We start from the raw sequence: 22532 nt of genomic DNA on the forward strand, positions 1-22532 counted from the left end.
ATCTCTATTATTTCTAAGCAAGCAATATTTTTTGTTCATCAATCAAAATCCTAATCGGAGCGTGGACAAATCAATCGAAATCCTAATCGGAATACGGATAATCAATGTCTCACACAATCACAGTCACAGCACGACCTGATGAGGACATGACCAATACGCATATGACCAAGGCCCAAGCGAAGATAGAGTTCAAAGCCCAATCCACATTAAAGTCCGATTTATTCGCGAGTCCGGTTCGGACTGCATGAGCAGGCCTCACGAAAACGGACGCCCAGGCCACATACGGGCTTCGTTTTGGGCGTTCTATATATCGTTGCAAAGCTAAGGAGATAAGATTTCCAACCCAACTGATCCCATATCAAAATACGCTCGGAGTCGATGGGAATCGTCAAAACAACATGACGACCAGAATCTGCCTGGATGCAGTGACGCCAGTTTTTGGGCCCGAAGGCCTTGTACTCCCTAGGGTTGCCCGGCCACCCCCTTGGCCGCCCCCCTAGCCTCTCTCTTCTATATACACAGCAGCCGTCATTAGGTTACTTGGGTTTTGCTTAGATTATTCTGTCGAGAACAGTTTCGCCGCCGTGTCGGTTTGTGAGACCCCAACTTTGAGATTAATCTTTCATCTGCAGAGTCACTTCAATTGAGCTGCGTTCTTTCGAGTTCTTGCTTGTGTTCTTCGTTGCGCTTGCAGGGATTAGCCTTCTTGGCGAGGTCAACCGAGTTGTGACACGGTTGATAACCAGAGGAGTTGTGGTGCTAAGATTGCTGGATTCAGGTCTTAGGATCTGAAGCCGGATCGGTGTGTCTCGCTCCGCCTACAACGAGAGTTATCCAGAACCTGACGGAAGATCGGGAACCCACATCCCCATTACGACCTCTACATGAAGTGAATGAATACAAAGTTGATAGTATTACATAAGTCTATTATATTACTCGTAACAACGTACGGACACTATACTAGTAGAGAGAAATAAATAATAGTTACGTACAAAAGCAACCATTATACCATAATTATATTGGCATCATAGAAAGGCCACAAAATTAAGCACCCAAACTTTTAAGTTTTTAGAAAAATACAAGGATTCGCTAAGATAATTTAACTTAACACTCCACTTGCACGTGAGAAAAGAAAAATATTATTAAAAGGCAAATTGGACTGATTGAATAGTTGTACCAAAAAAATAGTTTAGAGGGTTATTCTAACTCTCACCATAATTAAAAATAGTTTAGCGGGTTATCCAGATTTTGACCGTACTTAGGAAAGAAGTTTCAAGTTTTCTTTCGAGTCCAAAACTTTATTAATTATTTTTAAAAAGTATTGAACGGATTTGTTGTTTTTAGAAGAAAACTATGACAACCAAATATCCCCTTGGGTTGGCTGTATACTCTCTACAATAGCAAACTGGCAGTGGCAGCCGTGTGGCAGCGTTCAAATTTTGAAACAACAGTATGACTACACCTAACTTATTCTGAGTTCTGACATATAGTTTGAGTTCTGTTTCCCACATATATATGGGTGTACACACTGTGTGACGTGTAGATCTTCATATTCCACATCTGGTACTGCATTGATCTAATCTTGTGTCTTGAGAACTGATGCTGCTGTTCCCTGTTCCTCCAGATCCAAAGCAGCATTTATGTCATCATCTCCTTGCGCGCACATAGCTACTTGTTCGATTCTCTTTCCCCACAGTACATTATACAGACCACCAACCAGTAGAGCTCCACTTATCACACTGCATATGAACAGCACAGTATGGCAATATGGCATTGGGCATCAGAAAAGCAGACTCCAACCAATTTGCTACTGTCGAAACAGGTAAAGCTAATTTATGCCGTGAAGTGACTAGAATATACACACCTTCCCAGGGTGACTGCTTCTCCTACGAGGATTGTCAGGATGATAGTGAATACCAGTGTCAATGGTACGGTCATGGACAGGAATACAGGCCCCCTCATGTCAACTAACCAAACTTGCAGGTAGCACAAAACTGCAAGTGTTATGCCCTGCAAAGTTCAGTAATAAAAAAATAAAAATAAGAAGCTTAAAAAGTGATGGAGAGAATAATTCTCTGTATTCCTCCAACTTTAGATGGGTGGGTATATATAGAACCTATATATGGGCCTCTAGGTGGGCCTCTATACACATGGGCTCAATATACTCCAACACCCCCCCCCCCCCCCGCGCGCAGTCTGAACTACCGGCGCAGCGGTGTTCAAGACTGGACAACAAGAAAGCTAACACCCCCCGCAGTCTGAACAACCGACGCAGCGGTGTTCAAGACTGGACAAGATGAGAGTACAAGTAGTGCACAAAAAGGGCTAATACCCCCGCAGCCACAACTAGCCACCGGCTACGTTGAGGCTGGATCGAAACTCCGAGAAGGTCGACGAGGGCAGCCCCTTGGTGAAGATGTCAGCAAACTGGGAGGTAGTCGAGACATGGAGTACCCGAACATCGCCGATGGCGACTCTGTCGCGCACGAAGTGTAGGTCGATCTCCACGTGCTTCGTCCGCTGATGCTGGACGGGGTTGATGGAGAGATACACGGCGCTGACGTTGTCGCAGTAGACGAGCGTGCTCTTGGCGAGCGGGCTATGGAACTCTGCCAAGAGCTGTCGTAGCCAGGACGCCTCCGCCACGCCGTTAGCGACAGCCCGGTACTCCGCCTCGGCACTGGAGCGGGAGACAACCGGCTGCCGCTTGGACGACCAGGAGACCAGGTTGCCGCCTAGGAAGACGGCGTAGCCGGAGGTGGAGCGACGAGTGTCCGGGCAGCCAGCCCAGTCAGCGTCTGTGTAGACCACCAGCTCAGCAGAGGGCGAGCGGTGAAGCACCAGGCCGAGGTCCACAGTGCCACGGACGTACCGGAGGAGACGCTTCAGCGCGGCAAGGTGTGACTCCCGGGGATCATGCATATGGAGACAGACCTGCTGAACAGCGTAGGTGAGATCCGGCCTGGTGAAGGTGAGGTACTGCAAAGCGCCGGCCAGGCAGTAGGATCAGCAACCGGGTCACCCAGATCAGCAGACAGCTTCGCCTGAGTGTCGACTGGAGTGGAGCAGGGCTTATAATCAGTCATCCCAGCCCGCTCCAGAATATCGAGGGCGTACTGCCGCTGGTGAAGGAGAAGACCAAACGGACGAGGCTCAATAGTGACGCCCAAGAAGTGGTGGAGCTGACCGAGATCCTTCATAGCGAACTCCTGCTGCAGAGAGGTGATGACACTCTGAAGCAACTGCTGACTGGAAGCTGTGAGCACAATGTCATCGACGTATAGCAGCAGATAGGCAGTCTCATCCCCACGGCGGTAGATGAAGAGAGATGTGTCAGACTTGGCCTCGGTGAATCCCAGTGTCAGCAAGAACGTGGCGAACCGAGAGTACCAAGCCCGAGGAGCCTGCTTCAGCCCATAGAGAGACTTGTTGAGCTGGCAGACTATATCCGGACGACTCGAGTCCACAAATCCCGTAGGCTGAGAGCAGTAAACATTATCTGACAAGGTGCCGTGCAGAAACGCATTCTTCACGTCCAGCTGGTGCACAGGCCAAGAGCGCGAGAGCGCAAGTGAGAGGACGGTGCGCACCGTAGCGGGCTTCACGACCGGGCTGAAGGTCTCATCATAGTCCACACCAGGCCGCTGAGTGAAACCCCGGAGAACCCAGCGAGCCTTATAGCGCTCCAGGTTGCCGTCAGCCCGACGCTTATGCGTCCAGATCCACTTGCCAGTCACCACATTGCCACCAGACGGACGCGGCACGAGGTCCCACGTCTGGTTGGCAAGAAGAGCCGCGTACTCCTCTTCCATCGCGCGACGCCAGTGAGGATCCGCCAAGGCGTCGCGGACAGAGGAGGGTACCGGAGAGATCCGCGGCTCTCCCTCGGTGGCGGAGAGAGTCGCGGCCTGAGACGCCATCCGCCGAGTCACCATGGGATGGATATGCCGAGGATCCCGATGGATGACTGGCGGGTGATACACCTCCGGCTCGGCTCGAGAGGGAGCCGGAGGAGGCAGCGGCGACGGCTCCGGTGTCGGCGTCGCAAGAGCCTCCGGAGCAGGAGGCGTCACCGGTGTCGGCGCCGAACGACGCCGGTACACCTGCACCGGCTCAGCGTACCGCTGCGGCGCCGGGGTCGGCGCCGAGCGACGCCGGTACACCTGCACCGGCTGAGCGTACCGCGTAGGTGCAGGCATCGGGGCCGCGCGTGGTGCAGTGGGAGGCCCCGGGTCCACGCGCGGTACGACCGGAGGTCCGAGGGCCGCGCGTGGCGCGACCGCGGGCACCGGGGCCGCGCTCGGCGCAGCAGGGATCACCGGAAGTGGTGCCGGTGCGCCGGGAAAACCTGCAGGAAAAGGACAGACAGGTAATGGTGGCTGAACCACCGGGTCAGTCGGAAACAGAGACGCCAACTCGGGATCAGAAGGTGTGGAGGAGGTGGAGTAGGGGAAATTCGACTCGTCGAAGACGACGTGTCGGGAGATCAGAACGCGGCGAGAGGTGAGGTCAAAGCATCGGTACCCCTTGTGGTCAGGGGGAGTACCCGAGGAACACACAACGAGTCGAGCGGGGCGCCAGCTTGTGAGAAGCAGTGGCGGAGGTGTTAGGGTAACACGCACACCCAAAGACCCGAAGGTGGTCGTAGCGAGGAGGGGTACCGAAAAGAGCGTGGTGTGGAGTGGGATCAGGAGAAACAGTGGACGAAAGGCGGTTGAGCAGGTAGGTGGCGGTGTGGAGGCTCTCAACCCAGAAGCGTGGGGGGAGAGAAGCCTGGATCAGAAGGGTGCGCACGACGTCGTTCGTCGTGCGAATCATCCGCTCAGCCTTGCCGTTCTGAGGAGAGGTATACGGACAAGACATACGCAGCTGAACACCCCGAGACAGGAAGAAAGACCGGGAGGTGGAGTTATCGAACTCCCGCCCGTTGTCACACTGGACGGCCTTAACGGTGAGGCCGAACTGAGTGGACACCCAGGCAAAGAAGTGGAGGAGGGTGGGGAAGGTCTCAGACTTGGCGCGCAAAGGGAAAGTCCAAGAGTAATGAGAAAAATCATCAACAATGACCAGATAATATCTATAGCCAGACATGCTGAGTACAGGAGATGTCCACAGGTCACAGTGAATAAGATCAAAAGCATGCGCAGCATGCGAAGAAGAAAAAGAAAACGGAAGTCTAACATGACGACCTAACTGGCACGCATGACAGAGGTGCTCAGCAGGAGCCCTAGTACATGGAACATCGATACTACGGCAGAGCTGAGCCAAAACATCGCGGCCGGGTGACCTAGCCAGCGGTGCCAGGTGGTGGAAGAAGGCGTCACGGCAAAAGCAGAAGACGAGGAAGCCGAAGGCGAGGTAGCGGAAGCAGGAAGCCGAAGAGTGTAAAGGGGCCCCGGGCTGTCACATCGGAGGAGCGGACGCCGGGAAGCCGAATCCTTCACAGTAAGACCAGAGGAGTCAAATTCGATAGAACAGGAGTTGTTAGCAGTAAACTGGCGAATAGAAAGAAGGTTGTGAACCATTTGAGGAGCAACAAGAACATGAGGAAGACGAGGAGCAGAACCCACGGCGGTGACAGGAAGGCAAGACCCATCACCAACCATGATAGAAGAAGGACAAGAAGGGTGGGGGGTCGGACAGAAGAGAGGATACCAGCATCGGGAGTGGTGTGGAACGAGGCACCCGAGTCGGCGATCCACTCGGTGCTGGTCGGCGGCATCAGTCCCATGGTGCTGAAGGACTGCGCCAAAGCGGCCTGGTCCCACCCCCCAGGCCAGGTCGGCTGCTGACTGTGCTGAGCAGGCGGGGTCCAGGACGGCGCGAAGAGTGGAGCAACGCCAGTGAACATGGCCGCCGGCTGGAGCTGAGGACGAGGCCCCCCTCCCGGACCCTGGAACGGCCACATCGAGATGCGCCCTGACCATGGGTTGCTGAAGGATGGCCAGGGCGTACCACGAGCGGTAGGGGCAGGAGCGGCAGCCGGTGTCGGCGCGCCCCGACGGCCCCCACCGGTACCGGTGCTCCCAGAAGCAGGGCCACCAGTGCCACCACCACCACCCCGTCGCCTGCGACGTCCACGCCCCCCCCCCCCCCTCCTCCGGTCTGCCCGGCGGGAGCAGCACCAAGGAGGGAGGTGGCAGGAGCAGTAGAGGAGGCCGGTGGAGTAGCAACGAGCGCGGCAGGGGTGGGCGAGGACGATCCGGGCGCGAGACCCCTGGTGATCTCCTCGAGGGCGAGGTCGTCCCGGACCTGCAGGAAGGTGGGGAAGGGCCTCTGGCGAGCGATCCAGCCCTTCAGGTGGTCGTAGGTGCTGCTCAGTCCCCGTAGGACATTGAGCACCAAGACCCGATCGGACACCGGATCCCCGAGGTCGTGAAGAGCATCGGCCATGCTCTTCATCCGCCGGTAGTACTCACCGACGGAGAGGTCCCCCTGCACGAAGGTGCGGAAAGTGGCGTCGAGCTGGAGGGCGCGGTACTCGGCGTTGCCGAGGAACTGCCCCTCGAGCGCCACCCAGGCCTGCCGCGCGGTGCCGCCGTGGGTCCTGACGAGGTCCTGAAGATCTAGGGAGATGGTCCCGAAGATCCAGGACAGGACCACGCTGTCGAGGCGCAGCCAAGCCACGTCTCGCGCCTCGATCGGCGAGTCGACGAGGACGTGGTCGTCGAGGGCGTAGCGGCGGAGGGTGAGGAGGACCTGGTCCCGCCAGCGGCCGTAGGAGGAGGACGCGGGGTCGAGGAGGACGGAGACCAGGGCCCTGATGTTCTGGACGCCGGCTGCCTGGAGGTGGAGTTGGGCGACCATGGGGTCGGTCGGGTCGTACCGGGCTCCAGATCCAGCTGGCAGGGACTGGTGGGAGGAGGCGCCGTGCTCGGGGTCGACTGGCTGGCCGGAGGAGATGCGGAGGTAGCGCTCCGCCTCGGCGACTCGGAGAGCGAGGGCGTCGGCCGTGGCGCGCTCGCGCTCCCAGGCGAGGGCTGCCACACGGACCCGCTCCTGGGCCGCCGAAGCCTCCGACTTGGCGGCGAGGAGGGCCGCGGCGAGAGCGGCGTCGGCCTGCTGCCCTCGGAAGGCGGCGGCAGAGAGCGGCGCATCCATGGGAGGCATCCCGAGCTCGGGCCATGTGGGATCGGCGACGGTGGCAGCGGCGGGCTGCTTGGCGGCGGCATCGCCCACAGACACCAGAGGTGCCGCGCCCGCACCAGAGTTGCTAGCCGGTGCCTGCTGCAGGGGGACCTCCTGGCCCTGCGCCTGCAGCGGCAGTAGCAGCAGCAGGCTGCTGCAGGGCGGCGGCGGTGGCCACGGGCGGCGCACCCTGCACAGACAGCTGCTGCAGGGGCTGCAGGGCGCCCACGGCGGCGGTGCCCGTAGCACCCGCGGCCCCCGCGGCGTCCTGCGGCGTCCTGCGCTGGCGGGATGACGGCCAGCGCGGCGGCCGGCGCGCGCCAGGCCGGAGAGCCCCAGGCGGCGGCGCCGGCGCCAGATCTGGTGCCCCCCGCGTTCGTGCTCGCCGCGCCGGTAGTAGAGGCGGCGGCGGCAGCTGATGCAGGGGTCAGGGCGGCGGCGGACGCAGGGGTCAGGGCGGCGGCGGTGGGGCGCCATGCGGCCGCAGAAGCAGGGGAGGAGGGAAGTGGGGGGAAGGAAGAAAGGGAGGAGAGGGACGGCGCCGGGAGGGGCTGCGTCGGCGGCCGGCGGCCGGCCATGGCGCCGGGAGGGGCTGCTGCAGCGCCCAGAAACAGGGGTGGCGGCTGCAGGGGAGAAGAGAGAGAAGAGAGAGAGAAACCCTAGGCTTCTGATACCATGATGGAGAGAATAATTCCCTGTATTCCTCCAACCCTAGATGGGTGGGTATATATAGAACCTATACATGGGCCTCTAGGTGGGCCTCTATACACATGGGCTCAATATACTCCAACAAAAAGTAACAGTTTCCAACCAATGTTGTTCCATTTCAACCGGTGATCTTTACCAAGCCAGTGGCAGTTTTCAAATATTTTGCCAGTTACAGTACATTTTGCTGGAAGGACAATGAACTCAATAGAACAGCACTGGAATAGCACATTCTACAGGAAGACATATATTCACTCTCAGACTCTATGTAATGGCTATATCCATAAATATAGTTTTCAAAATATATATCCATAAATGTTTAAAAACAGTAAGCTCGAGATATAGCTCTGCCATATATTCATGATCCATAAATTATTTGAGGGATCTTATACTTACACAATAGATTATAGCCACAAGGCCTACATCCAAACTAAGCTTCCATCTTGAAAAATCTCTCTCAATTAAAAGAGCCATCAGGAAAGACTGAACAGTTGCAAAGACTATCTGGAGCGTTGTGTTAAGCAGCTTAGATGGATATTCCCCAAACAGATGTCCCTATGAAGTACCATGCAGTGATTTTAGAGCAAACAAAAATGCACTGCAAACTAACACATGCGTTCTTGCATAAGTGCGAGCTAAGAGAGCAAGAGGTGTGTACCTGAAGTACAGCCCACAGAGCCCACATTGCAGCCGCAAAAGATTGCAAGATGACTCCCAATATCCATTTCCTTGCAGAATTAGTACCAACATGGCTTGTGTAATGGAAAAGACGGTGATGGATGAAAGATTTCAGCTCAGGTCCCTGGTACAATGCAAGTACAGTAACACCAACAGAACAAAGCACCAAGCCAGAAACTTTAACGACCCCATGGGATCTCTTTAAGTTCAAAGACTCCATCCTACAAAATTTAGAGCAGAAATACTCATAGCTCCATGAAAGTCAATTCTCACTAATCTACTATGTTCATTGAATACCTCACAACTTACAAATGTTTAGTCTTATTACACCTTCAAAAGTCTCACATCAAGCCTTAGACATTCTTTTTAGAAGAAATTTCAGCTAAGCAAGGGGCCTCGCTCAGTCTCCAGAATATTACTTAGCAGTGGAGGGGGTAAAATTGGATCCTTTCTTACCTCCATTCTGGTAGCTAGACCAGTTTTTTTAAAAAATATTCCCTTTTTTATTCTACGCAGTGAGTTATTGAACATATATGGTCTCATCCTAGTAATCAGTAGAGACACAACACAACTACACGTGTTATTGAACATTTATACAAGTTAAGTATGTACAAATATTAGAAAATAACAATTACTAAGACCATTATATGCCACAGTTGATTAAGTAGTTCTATTAGCAACCTAAACAAGAGATGGATGAAAAATATGTTGTCCACACCTTTCTGAGGAAACAGCAATTTCCATGGAAAATATTACCTGAATAGGACAGCCAAAAAGAAAGTAAGCACTGGCACAAGATTTATTACTGCAGAAGCAGATGTTGCTGAAATGTAATTGAGGCCAATGTACGATATGATCGTAGAAGCAGACATCCTAAGCAAATAGAACAAGAAGATTGTTAACGAAATTGCATTGTTGCCTGTTGGTCCAGTGATAAAGCCCCCCCCCCTCCCCCACTCTAACACCTGGGTTTTAGGGTCGGAGTGGCTAGAGGGGGTGGTCTAAGTTGGTACCAGAGCCAGGTCCCGGGTTCGAAACCCACCGGCCACGCATTTCTTCCGCTGCGCGATTTCCCCTGCGGGGTTCGCTGAGACCAGCAGCCACAGGCGCGGCGCGGCGCGGCGCCGTAGGGGGAATGTTGGTCCAGTGATAAAGCCCCCCCTCTCCCCCACTCTAACACCTGGGTTTTAGGGTCGGAGTGGCTAGAGGGGGGCCCATGTGTAGGTACTATATATACCCACCCTTCTAGGGTTGGAGGAATACAACAACTATTATTCTCCTACATTGCCAGCTGACAAAATTATTATGTTCGCACTTCATGGAGAAAATGACACTATAACTGCCTGACATAACTGTTAGCCTGTCTGTGCGCAATGGTTGGCATGGACAAACATTCTGAAACAGGAGTATCAATGAATATGTTAGCAGTTACAAGTGGCAAAGACTGGATCACCATGAACCAAGGCCATGTGGTGTGTAATACTTCATTCAGTTTGCTGAAACCAAATTTAAGGGAAGATTTGAAAGGAAATATGCTGAGAAAAATAAATTTATTTCCTCCAAAGCTACGCATGCACATGCCAATAAGATGTTCAAACAGATAATGTTTGGACAAGAACTACAAAGTAACACCATGTAGTAATAACAATCCAAGTCAGAGTTTATCAGGCTATGAATATATTTCAGTTAAGTATGCACACTTGAACATCATCATAGAAAAATACTTAGTCCAAAGACCCATTTTATAGAAAGAAAACTTAATACATCTAAAACAGTTGTACTTTGACATACCCGTATAATGCATGCACAAATAGCTTAAGAGAGACTTTGAATGACAGTGGTGGGGCAGTTTTTCTGCAAAAATAAACTCAGCACATCCTTCCATAAATGACATCCAAACAAATAAGCCACAAATTTGGATACCTTTCAAATGCAACGGCAAGGGGCAGCAAGAGCACACTAGCTATCAGAAACCTGTAAAAAACAAGAACACATGCACTTGTGCCTTGGCTAAAAGCAATTTTGGTGAGTGTGTTTGTGACTCCATAAATAAGTCTTAGGAAAAATGAAACAGCATAAGGAGCTACAGTTCCCATTTCTGTTGTTTGTTAGAACTTCAAAGAAGACTACTTCAATACCGCTGGTTGGGCATCAGGATATTTTGCAGACAATTGGTTAGTTCAGATATGTAGACATCCACTCAAAGGAAATATATTTTAGTATGCAGGACAACTTGCTTCAATAATAGCTAAAAATATAACTAAAGTGAATGAAAGTTATTTTCACAGCCTGGCCCACCTAGTTATGCAACAAACAAGATGCATAAGCCCCAATCTCTATGAATATTAATAGAAACGTGAGGCAACCTCCCTTGATTAAAAATCTCTAGAAGAAATGAGTCAAGTGCACTAGCAGATCGATTCATTTCAGGGATTTCCATTCAGTCAGAAAACATAGTAGAAGCTTCAATGCTAGATGTCAATTCAATGAAAGCCATTAAACATAGAAGCGTGTTTTCTTATACATATTTGATAAAATAAAATAATCAAATTTCAACCTTCATAGAATAATAAAATAAACATAATATACATATAAGTAAACTAATGTATTCTGCATAGAATAATAAATAAAATTCAAAAGTAACAGCTCCCCGTATAACCATGGTAACTGCTTGCCTGCAGTGTAGTTCAACAACAAAATGAATTTATATTTCTCAGGAAAGTGTTTCCGGTGATTCCAATTTTCAACAGTAATGTCCAAAATGCTCAATAATTCATTTCAGATTACATATTAATAAATTAATAAAATCGAGTTCACCTACTGCTGCTGCAGTCTATTTTCTAACCTTAAGTAAGTGGCCATTACTTGGTATCCTCAGTTACTAAAATTGGTACACATTGTCTGTTGACATCATTTGGCATTAGCACATTCTTATTCTATTAAATAAAAAGGAAAAATAAAGGTATACTACTTGAGTACTTGTGTTCAGTTATGAGCAAGAGCAAAGGACTGGAGAGAGAAGACAAGGCTTTTAGTTATTTCTGATAAGTATTCTTCTGACTGTACACCCACCTAGGCAAATTTGGTGGCCCAGCAGCCAAAGTGACAACGACAATTTAATGGAATAACAAAAAATTACTGAATATGAGGATAGAGATTAGACGACAGCAACAGTCAAGGGGGCTAAATTGATTTCTTTTGCTTGCATAAAAAGATGGTCTATCTCTTTCTGAAGTTCTTTCAGTAGTCACAGTTGAAGTAAACTTTTGTGTAGGTAGGAGGAATAAGGGAGGCATTAATGGGCTAGACGTGGAAAAGCAATTGGGAAGCACTTAAAGACAAGGAGCAAAGTGGTTTTAGGAGAAATGAGATCAGCAAACCTTTCTCCTTTTGCCATGTAAAGAGCAATAATTTCATAGTTGCACCTTTGTGATTATTAAAAACAAAAGTGGACAAATTCATAACAATGTGTTTAGTGGTACAGCAGTGTCTACTTCCACATGAAGCCTCCAAAACTTATGTGGTTTATACGAATTACTTTTCCCGGCCAATATACAATCACAATCTATACTAGTAAGTCTGTATATGTACTGCTTAAAAGTTTCAGTTTTTTTTTCTCGAACACGCAGGAGAGCAGCGTATCTTTGTATTAAGAGAGTGAGAGTTTGGTTCAATTACAGAATACAGGGCCGCACCATGGACCAGAGTACGGACTGTAGGAGTTTCAACATTAAACTATTACAAGACAAAGGACTAGGGCCTGACCACCAAAACACTAAGCTAAGTCTGGGTTAGTGCCCTCCCTGACACTAAGGCAGCAAGCGCCTTAGCCTAAAAGTTTCAGTTGGTTGTGATTTCGTAACCCCTCAAGGCCTTGTGTTGACGCAGATTTCAACACACGAGAGCACTTGAGAGTGTGTGTCGCAAACGGACTGAAGGGCAGCGAGGCCGCGCAGACCGGTCAGACCGCTAGAGTAGACCGGTCGGACCGGTTTCTAGGGTTTCGCTGGAATCGGTCGTCTCGAGGGATAACTATCACACTTACGTAGTGAAAGACGGCGAGGTTTACAAGCAAACCAACAAAGAGATAACCAACGCACTTACGTAGCGAAGAACAACTAGTTTACGAGCAAACTAGCAAAGGTCGTCGATGTTCACGCCCGGGAGGGACCCCGTCAGGGTGTGTGGACGTCGCCGAACGTGCCCTAGGTCGACCAGCGAGCCTTGAGCGTCATCAATGGTCGTGGAGATCACGGATGAACAGCAAGAAGAGGTTGGAAAAGAGAGTTAGGGTAAAAAAGTAGATGCATTGTTGTTTGATTCGATTGTATGTGTCTCAATCGGCCGTAACCCTTTATATTTATAGGGTGGGGTGGTCTGTACCCATTAGGAGTCGAAATCTTTACAAATCCCGTGTCAAAGTACAACTCCTAACTCTAATTGGGTGTTCCGAACCGGTCTGACCGCCCCTGGACCGGTCTGACCGGTCAGACTGGGGTGCAGGTCTTCCGGGAGGCATAACTTCCTCATCCGGTATCCAAATTGGACGTTCTATATATGCATTTCGATCGTCTCGATGAGATCTACGCAATGGTGAAGTCCAATTGACAATTTGATAAACTTGTCTTGACCAGTCTGACCGGTTTACACGACAGGTCTAACCAGTCCGCCCAGATTGTCCAGCAAACCTGATGTGTGCCAATTTTGGGTGTCAACACCTTGTTCGGTTTAAATCCCAGAGTAGGAAGGATTGGAGGGGACTGATTCCCACCCCCCACCCCCAAACCCCGCCCCTCCAACAACAACACAAACAATCCCCTTCGAGAGGGGATTAACCAAACAAGGCTTAAACAGGATGGTCTGTTCTTCCAATTCTTGAGTGTTGGGTTTGCAGTATCAAAATGATACCAGGAGTGCCAGAACGTGCCTGGTGTTCTACAGAACCTTGTGGCAGAAACTCCTTAATTTATATTAGCCCAGCGTCAATTACTACCAAGATTACATCCGAACAGAGCCAAAAAATAAAAAAGAAAAGAAAATTTCTCGAATGAAAAAAGAAAAGAAAAGAAAATCAAATAGACCTCGTTATTGTAAATAGAACATAGAAAAACTCAATTTATTTACATTTCACTTTCAACTAGGAATGACCTACATTGTGTTTTACTAGAGAAAGTCTGGAAATAAAGTTTTAAGATTGAACCTTTTGTCCTTTTGGCATTGGCATAAACATAATCAGACCCCTGTGGATCAACAATGGGGCAGTTCATTTATGACCTTTTCCTGTATCCAGGCTGAAGATTCTCCAATGCAGACCCAGTCACCAACCGGTGCTCACATCCTCAGCAATACTGGAAACAAAGCCACCGAGAACCCTGCGGTAACAAAGATTGCAAAGATCACATACCAAATAGAACATCGTGAAGCAATTGATCACTATGTAAAATGGAAATTCAAGCAGCTGTGCTCATTATCCATGGATCAGCCCCCTCCTGCTCATTCTGATCCTTCTAGAAAAATCACTGGGTGTGATGTGAGTATGTGACGTGCGGCGGAGTTCAGCAGAGACATAAGAACATCTCCTCTGGTGGAATTCTGAAGTGACACAATGTTTTTGTGACAATCCATGGAAGATCCTGGCAAGGTACCTCAGAGGAGATGGCCCATATAAGTGCCGGCATCAGGAAATTTGTATTCCATAGCCAATGCTGCGATCAGTTATTTGTATCCCAGTTTGGGCAGGGAAGGGTTGCTCACAATTGATAAAGCGATATACACCCCCAGGGTGACCAAGTGAGATCGCAGGATGATCATGGATCTTGAACTTTATCATTTAGACCAAACGCGGCGATAAAATGAGAAATTTCACTAAGCCACAACTTTATCAGCCATGCTTGCAAAACACAATTCATAAAAGTTGTTGCATTATTCAACCAAATTCCACCCCATGAACTGTCAACAACTAGACACCATTCAGAAGTTAGTATACTATTACAGCTACCTAGAAATTCTAAAATGTTTACTGGACAGCAAACCTGAAACAATAGAACTCTTCTACACCCAATAGGTTATGTTGCACATAGTTACAACTCTATTTCCAGATTTATGTAGCGCAGAAAGTTTCAGTTTATCACACCATTCTTCCAGTACTGGGTTGAGCTTGTGTTGTTGAAACTGGAGAAGCTGCTTCGTGTTCCTCCAAGACCAAGCAAGCAGCCTCTTTTCTCCATTGCCTCTTGCATCCTGTTACATTGTGTGTTTCCCCAAAAATACATTATACAGGCCTCCAACCATTAGCACTACACCATTACATTGTGCATCTGAAAATCAAAATTCAAGAAAAAGAATACACTCGCTATTCTGCCTAAAAAGGTAAAGGCTTATTTAGGCAGTGAATGTTTGACAAGAAGTGCACCACCCCAGAGTGATTGTTCCTCTGATGTTCAGGAATACAGGCCCCCAGCTCCCCTTGTCAATTAACCAAATTTGGATGCAACATGAAATTGTGAAAAGTATACACTAATACCCTGTTGTATTCAGTAACTTCACATACAACAACAACAACAACAATAACAAAACCTTTTGTCCCAAGCGAGTTGGGGTAGGCTAGAGATGAAACCCAAAAGACACAAAGGTCATGGTTCAGGCACGTTGATAGCTAGTCTCCAAGCGCTCCTATCCAAAGCTAGCTCCTCAGAGATATCCCAATCTTTAAGGTCTCTCTTAACCGACTCGTCCCAAATCAGCTTAGGTCTACCTCTACCCCTCTTTACCTTATCAACACGCTTTAGCACCCCACTACGCACCGGCACCTCCGGAGGCCTCCGTTGGACATGTCCAAACCATCTCAACCGATGTTGGATAAGTTTCTCCTCAATTGGTGCCACCCCTACCCTTTCCCGAATAGCTTCGTTCCGGACTCTATCCCTCCTTGTGTGCCCGCAAAACCACCATAACATCCGCATCTCTGCTACACTCAGTTATTGGACATGTTGCCTTTTTTAGGCCAACATTCAGCACCGTATAACATCGCCGGGCGAATCGCTGTCCTATAGAACGAAGGGACTACACTCAGTCGCTGTCAGTAACTTCACATACGTCAAAAAAAAAATTCTGCCCTCTTTGATTTGTTCATCATGCATGAGAATGACACCAGCTATCAAATTGTGGTTTATGATGTCACTATTTTGAATTAGCAACAAGATGAACATCAAACTATCAAGTCACGAAGTTGTATCTGAGCAGCAACTATGAATTCATGAGTGAATTGGTCACCATGCATATAGATTGCCAATAGCGAAAATACTGTGCAAATAGCAACTCATTGCCTTCAAGTAGAAACAACATAACAAATCAATTGGAAAAATGCAGTGAGTACGTCTTTATGGGGGCAGTTGAATAAATAGTGCTAAATTGCATGTAACAAAAGTGCATACAGATCTCCACAATGGCTGGTTCCATATAAAACGACATGGTAGCCATTTTGTTTTAACCACGGAAGCAAGCCAACTCTTGGGGGATCATCACTGCAAGGCTAAAAAAATGATGAAAATGTGCACGTACTACTTTCAGGCAGATATCAGAAAGGTCGGCCTGATTTCCTCTTCCCAAAGATCACCTCCCACACCACTGGTGAGAACGGGCCTTTCTTGTCAAGGTGCTCCCTTATGGATTTCTCATCAATAGCAAAGTTCCTATCCTGGAAGCTCCGCACAAGCTTCTCACCCTCATCCACCCCCTTCATCTTGCACACCGCATCAACCAAGCCCACAAACGTCTCAGCATTCGGCGCAAGCCCTGCCTCAAACATCTCCACACAGAACCCAATCGCATCATCCAGCCTGCCCCCTTTGTACAGCCCCTGTATCAGGAGCCAGTAGCTGAATGCGTTGGGGATGACCCCATTCCCCTGCATCTTCCTGAAGATCCTCACAGCGTCGTCAAGCTTGGCCACCTTGCAGAAGGCTTCGACAACAGCCGTGTAGATGACAACCTCCGGGATGGCGCCCTTCTCCCGCATTAAGCCGAACAGCTTCATGGCGTCCTGCACCAGCCCGTTCTTGCACAGCCCGTCGAGCATCGACACGGCGTTGGGGATCAGCCCGGTCTCCTTCAACTTCCGGAAGATCTCGTCCACGTCCACCGGCTGCGCCGGCGCCGCCTCGTCCTCAGGCTGCTTCCGCTCGGCTCCGCCTCCCTTTATAGCGGCGGCGGCGGCGCCAGAGGGGCCATCTCCCAGCTTAAGCTTCTCCAGCAGCGTCTCGCCGACGGCCTTCTGAGCGCTCCGCTCGGGCCGCTCCTGCTGCGGCTGCGGCTGCGGCTGCCTACCGGCAGAAGCTGAGGCGTCAGGCCCTCCCCTGCCGCGCCTCGGCGGCGGGGGAAGGGGGTTGTTCTCGGGGTCGGCGCCGAAGTTGAGAGTGCGGAGGAACGCCTCGTCCTCCTCATCCTGCTGCGCCTCGCGGATCACACGCCGGCGGCGGTCCCCCGTGGAGTAGAGGCGCGGGAGCCCCCCGGCACCGCTTAGCAGAAGGAGGCGGCGGAGGGCGCCCGATCTCGCCGGAATCTGCAGGCTCATCTCTCGCTTCCTCGCTCTGACTCTCTCTCTCTCTCTCTCTCTCTCTCGCTCGCTCGTGGCGGCGGAGCACGCCCAAGAGAAGGATTGGGGGTTTATGCTCTGTTGCTGACCGGTGGGCCCCACATGTCATGGGGACAGTTCGGAGAGTTTCGGTCGGTTTCAAGTGGCTCTGCTCCCTTGTGAATTGTGATGACGCGCCCGAAGCCATGTCCAAAGCTGTGTCGCGCATTCCGTCGAGCACCTTGACCTCGCTCCTCCCCCGAGCCCTCAACCCCCACGTCGCCGTCGTTGACCTCGTGTCCACCCACCTCGCCGCAGCCGCAGCCGCCGACGACGCCAAGCCCGTCGACCTCACTCGCCTGCTCCCATACCTCGGCCACGACGAGCTCACCGCAGTCGTGCTCCGCGCGGGCCACTCCCACCCGCTCCCCACCCTCCGCTTCCTCCTCGCGCTCCCGCCGCCGCTCCAGCCCTCGCCTCCGCACCTCGCGTTCCTCGCGCACTCGCTCGCCTCCTCCCGCCTCTTCTCCCACGCGCTCGACGCTCTCTCCCACCTCGTCCGCCTCCACCCGGGCCACGACGCGCTGCCCACGCTCCTCCTCGCGTCCCCCACCGCGCCGCACCCTTCCCTGCCGGGCCGCCTCGTCAAGGCCCTCCTCCGCCACGCCCGCCTCCGGGACGCGTTCCGCGCCGCCCTCCGCGCGGCCGCCGCCGGCGCGCCCCCCGACGCCACCGCCTTCAATGCGCTTCTCGCCGCGCTCTCCCGCGCGGGGCGGTTCGATGAGCTCTGGGCCGCGCGCGCGGCCATGGCCCGCACCGAGGTGCGGCCCGACGCGCGCACATTCAACATCCTCGTCGCCGCGCTCTGCCGCGGGGAGGACGCGGAGCGCGCCCAGGGGTTCCTCGAGGAGCTGGAGGAGCAAGGGTTTGAGCCAGATTTGGTGACGTACAACACCCTCCTCGCAGGCTACTGTAGCAGAGGGAGGCTGCAGGACGCGCTCCACCTGTTTGACGTAATGCCACATAGGCGCGTGCAGCCGGATTTGGTCTCGCACACCATTCTGATAGACGGGATGTGCAAGGCCTGGAGGCTGAAAGATGCACGCCGGATGTTTGACAGGATGGTGCAGAATGGCTTGTGCCCTGATGCTGTTGCTTATAGTGTTCTGATCACAGGGTACTGTAATGAGGGACGACTGAGGGAGGCTAGGTCTCTGCTGATGGAGATGGTTGGGAGCGGGCTCTCAGCGGTAGCATTCGCTCTCAGGATTGTGATTGAGGGTCATGTAAATTTCGGTAAGTTGCTGACCTGCTTGAATATGGTAGCTCCACTAAGGAAATATGGTGTTGTCATCCCGTCGCAGAGTTATAGCTGTTTGATTGGTGCATTGTGCAATGAAATGCGCCCTAATGCTGCAAGGGGTTTGCTGCAGTGGATGATAGAGGATGGGCACAGTCCTAGATTGCAGATGTACAATATGATTGTGGACTGCTTCTGCCAATGTGACAATCCAAAGGAAGCTTTGGATGTCAAGATTGAGATGATGTCCAGAGAAGTGAAACCAGACTACGACACTTACCGGTCACTCATAACTTGCCTTAGCAGATTGGGAAGGAGCTTGGATGGTCAGTCAATAATGGTGGAGATGATTGAGTCAGGTTCCCAACCGAATGAGGCCATTTGTGCTGCCTTGGTTTGTGGCTTCTGCAAGGAAGGCGAACTTGGTAGAGCAGAACTAATTGTGAAGTCTTTCGCACTCGATTTTCAGATCCACTGTAATGAGAGCTATAATGCGTTGATGAAGACTTACTGCAAGACTAGGAGCACAGCAGAGTCACTAGCTCTGCAGGACAGGATGTTTGAGTTGGGTTTTGTTCCAAACAGTGAAACTTGTCGATCTCTTATCTATGGGCTGTCTAAAGGTGCTGGTTAAGTTGATGGCATCTGTTATGGAAGGAATCAACTTCAATCGTCTTATTGAATGGTATCCATGATTGTGTAATATGCGTGTGCCCCATCTCCATAGCAATGATGTTCCAAGGCCAAAAAGCCCATGCTTGATTATTTCAAGCACAGGCTTCTGCGCAGACTGGAGGCAATATTTCATTCTGGTCTGACATAGGATGCCAAGGCCAAAGATGCTGGTTAAAGCTGAGTGGTTCCTGCATTGTCAGATTTTGTTAGTGAATGACGCAGAGAACAAAAGGTGCAAACAACACAAATTTGAGGATCTTATAAGTCAATTGTAAATTTGGCAAGCAAAGTTGTGCAGATACAAAATAATGCAATTTTAAAACAAAACATAAACATACAATTTTTAGGTATTTTATTTTAACTTTTCTTTTGAAGAAAATATCTAGGTGTTGCTGTGGAGGGTGGAGTTCACATTTTACCAAGGCTGGTGTGAGGATCATGAACATGACCCAGTGATTCTTGGTACCATGGTTTGCAACAAAACATAGGTGACTCAGAGATGGTTTCAACCTTGGACGCCATTCTTGGAACCAAATCTTGTTTTTTCTCCTCATTTCTTCAACAGGGTAAAACATCATGACAGCCAAAATTCCACTTGTGGCATCCCATTGTCAATGTCAGCTGGTATTCAAATCGTTAATTCAGATCAAAACAAGGAGAGTTGTGATGCCATTGACAGATTCCTTGAATCCCTCGGAGTTGGAACAGCACGATATGTATGATGGTTTATGGAGCAAAATGGTGGAGCAGGAAGAGAGGTAGAACAAGTGGGGCAAACTTTCTTAAGAAACCAGATTCGACTGATGTGGTCACGCAAACACCAGGCAAGATTGTCGTGCCCAACAAATGTTTATAGATGCTACTTTACATTTTTTTTTCGAAACAAGGCTTTACCCCCATTTCCATTACCCAGAATGTAAATATAGAAGTTTGATAGATGCTGCTTTACATGCTATGTGTCAATGCTCAAGAGGGAGGTTAATCAAATACCTTGCATCACCTACTGATGCTAGTCTCAGCCATCTGCTTCATGCAGCAGTAGCAACAACAACAACATAGTTTTTTGTCCCAAGCGAGTTGGGGTAGGCTAGAGATGAAACCCAAGAGACACAAAGGTCACGGTTCAAGCACACTGATAGTTAGTCTCCAAGCGCTTCTATCCAAAGCTATCTCTTCAGAGATATTCCAATCTTTAAGGTCTCTCTTAACCGACTCATCCCAAGTCAGTTTAGGTCTACCTCTACCCCTCTTTACCTTATCGACACGCTTTAGAACCCCACTATGCACCGGCGCTTCAAGAGGCCTCCGTTGGATATATCCAAACCATCTGCTTCATGCAAGGAGAAGAAATCTGAGATGCGCATATGAGCTGTAAATTAGGAACTGTGTACAGTGTACTGATTGTGTAAGCATGCTGAAATCGACAGAAATTTCAGTTCCCATATTTCCGTTTGCAGTTCAGTGTAGAATATTGGTTTGTACTTTGATCTGTTGAGTGAGCTCTGTTTTAAATTTGAGCTGTCAGATCGGGGCTCCATATGGAGCTGATCATTGTAGCAGTCTGGAATGTGGTGACGTTTTGAGGTATTGAACCGTATTTCTAAATTGGTACTGTGCATTCAGATGACAATTCTACTTCCTGCTACCAGCTTTTGCTTGCTCACAGATAACTCATTCGGCATCCGTGTATACGTTACCTGTTGCCAATTGGCATTGTGATTCAAAAACTGTGACCAGTCAGTATGTCATGCTCCTGTTAACATTAAAATTCATGCAAGCTGTACCTTGACGTTATTGGCTTTATAAAAGCAGGGTTATCCTCTTTCGAAAAAATTCATGCAAGCTTCATATGACTAAGCAGCATCGATATGTTTGCATCTAGAGGATTATGTGCAAAGACATTATGTCAAACTTTTCAGCACCCAAAGAACACTGATACTGTGCCCGCAAGACAAGAAATATTTACAAGCCAAAAATTCATATTGAAGTTGCATGATATGACCTGAATCATGAGAGTTACCCTAACAATAATACAAGTTTCTGGTAACCTCTAACAGCGGCTTACTCAAACTTCATCACAGATATACACACACTACATAAAAACACTATAATGAACACGGTAAGCTGATGCAATACTCCCAGGACTTCAGTATTGCTGAGGTGAGATTAAGAAAACTGGAGAGCAGAAACAAATTAAATGGCAGAAGCCATTATTTCAGTGTTGCATATTGGCGAGAAATCTGTAAACATTCGGGTATGACATCCATGCAGATCTATCTCAACAAAAGACGACCACTCCATAAGCAAACCAAGCAGGACATATGATTAGTCCAGTGGCCACCTATAAATAGGGATGGTAACGGATCATGGATTTCTGGTCGTAGTGGTTTCCTCATAATCCACCTTAACATTTATATATTTTTAGCTCAAAATTGTATAAGATTAGAATCCAACCCTTAGATTATCTAGGCTAACATTTACCACCCCTATGCTATAAATAAGTTCAATTATAATAATGCATATGTCAAACATTGGTTTACTATTCTCTCATATTTTTCTGCAAAATAGACGGCTTCGTGATGACGATCACAAATAAGCAGGTGTGGAACAGGCAGACGCAGCCCTGGAATGCGAACCATATGGCGGCCACATTGGCAGTGGACACAACAGTCGGATGGGTCTGCATGTAATGTAATTGCAACATTGCTATAGATATTAAATAAGAAAAGTAAAAGTTTAAATTACTTCCCTCACAGTCCGGACAAATCCTAAATTCAATTTACTTCCAAAACTATATATCATTTGGTCTAATTTACCCCATAACAAGATGTGACTTTGTTATTTCTCCACACATTTATGGGAAATTATGTAAAATGACAGTGGACAGAAAATACAATGAATTTCCATCGTTACTTTTTGTCCAATTATTATCTAAAGGGTTAATTTGCTACTGCATGCCCTAATGTATCAAAATAGTGATGAAAATTCATAATATATTTCTTAAATCTTTTATTTTGCCTGCTATCATCCTGCAAAAATTTTAACTTAAAACTCCACTTGTGTGTGGAGGAAAAACAGACTAATCTTATTAAGAAGTAAATGAGACTAATTGGCATAATTGTGGTAGTAAATTGAACTAAAAGTTTTAGTTTAGAGGTTATCAGAATTTTTTGCTATACTTTGAGGGGAGTGTTGTATAGACCTTTATGATATTGGCAATTAGTAAAAGAACGGATAAATCTACTCTCTTTTTTCCGAAGCATAGTACAGACAGCACCCCTATAAAACACGAGCACACAACCCTATCTTGGGAAACTCAACTGACATATCCTAAAATTAACAAAGTTACCACATATGCACCCGCTGTCCATGGGCATGTCGCCTACTACCAAAAGAATAATACTGGTTAACTGCTGAAATAAATCTAGAAAAATACAAGCACCCGTGACCAGTGGAGGACTTGAACTCGGAAGG

General features: G+C 49.2%; 3 protein-coding genes across 6 annotated transcripts; 1 reads left to right on the plus strand and 2 right to left on the minus strand.

Moving 5' to 3' along the window:
- Window positions 1-1321: 1321 nt before the first annotated feature.
- Window positions 1322-12969, minus strand: LOC120707136 (WAT1-related protein At5g64700-like). 2 transcript variants are annotated; one of them, XM_039991932.1, is made up of 7 exons: window positions 10435-12969; window positions 10303-10365; window positions 9268-9384; window positions 8492-8732; window positions 8230-8388; window positions 1865-2010; window positions 1322-1739 (listed from the first exon to the last, which is right to left on the minus strand). In XM_039991932.1, the coding sequence occupies exons 1-7, from the start codon at window positions 10605-10607 to the stop codon at window positions 1577-1579; spliced, it is 1062 nt and encodes a 353-aa protein (XP_039847866.1). In that variant the 5' UTR covers window positions 10608-12969; the 3' UTR covers window positions 1322-1576. The 2 variants fall into 2 exon arrangements, with proteins under 2 accessions (XP_039847866.1, XP_039847867.1); XM_039991933.1 differs by lacking the exon at window positions 8230-8388.
- A 361-nt stretch (window positions 12970-13330) lies between these two features.
- LOC120707138 (pentatricopeptide repeat-containing protein At4g38150-like) lies at window positions 13331-17146 on the minus strand. 3 transcript variants are annotated; one of them, XM_039991937.1, is made up of 2 exons: window positions 16072-17146; window positions 13331-13883 (listed from the first exon to the last, which is right to left on the minus strand). In XM_039991937.1, exon 1 carries the CDS (start codon window positions 17081-17083, stop codon window positions 16088-16090), a length of 996 nt encoding a protein of 331 aa, XP_039847871.1. In that variant the 5' UTR covers window positions 17084-17146; the 3' UTR covers window positions 13331-13883; window positions 16072-16087. The 3 variants fall into 3 exon arrangements, with proteins under 3 accessions (XP_039847871.1, XP_039847869.1, XP_039847870.1); XM_039991935.1 differs by lacking the exon at window positions 13331-13883 and adding an exon at window positions 14389-14751; XM_039991936.1 differs by lacking the exon at window positions 13331-13883 and adding an exon at window positions 14389-14828.
- A 63-nt stretch (window positions 17147-17209) lies between these two features.
- On the plus strand, window positions 17210-20006 carry LOC120707137 (pentatricopeptide repeat-containing protein At5g40400-like). Its single transcript, XM_039991934.1, has one exon. The coding sequence runs from the start codon at window positions 17212-17214 to the stop codon at window positions 19015-19017; it is 1806 nt and encodes a 601-aa protein (XP_039847868.1). The 5' UTR covers window positions 17210-17211; the 3' UTR covers window positions 19018-20006.
- Window positions 20007-22532: the final 2526 nt, after the last annotated feature.

This window comes from Panicum virgatum, chromosome 5K (genome assembly GCF_016808335.1).
Source record: "Panicum virgatum strain AP13 chromosome 5K, P.virgatum_v5, whole genome shotgun sequence".
Classification (NCBI taxonomy): Eukaryota; Viridiplantae; Streptophyta; class Magnoliopsida; order Poales; family Poaceae; genus Panicum; species Panicum virgatum.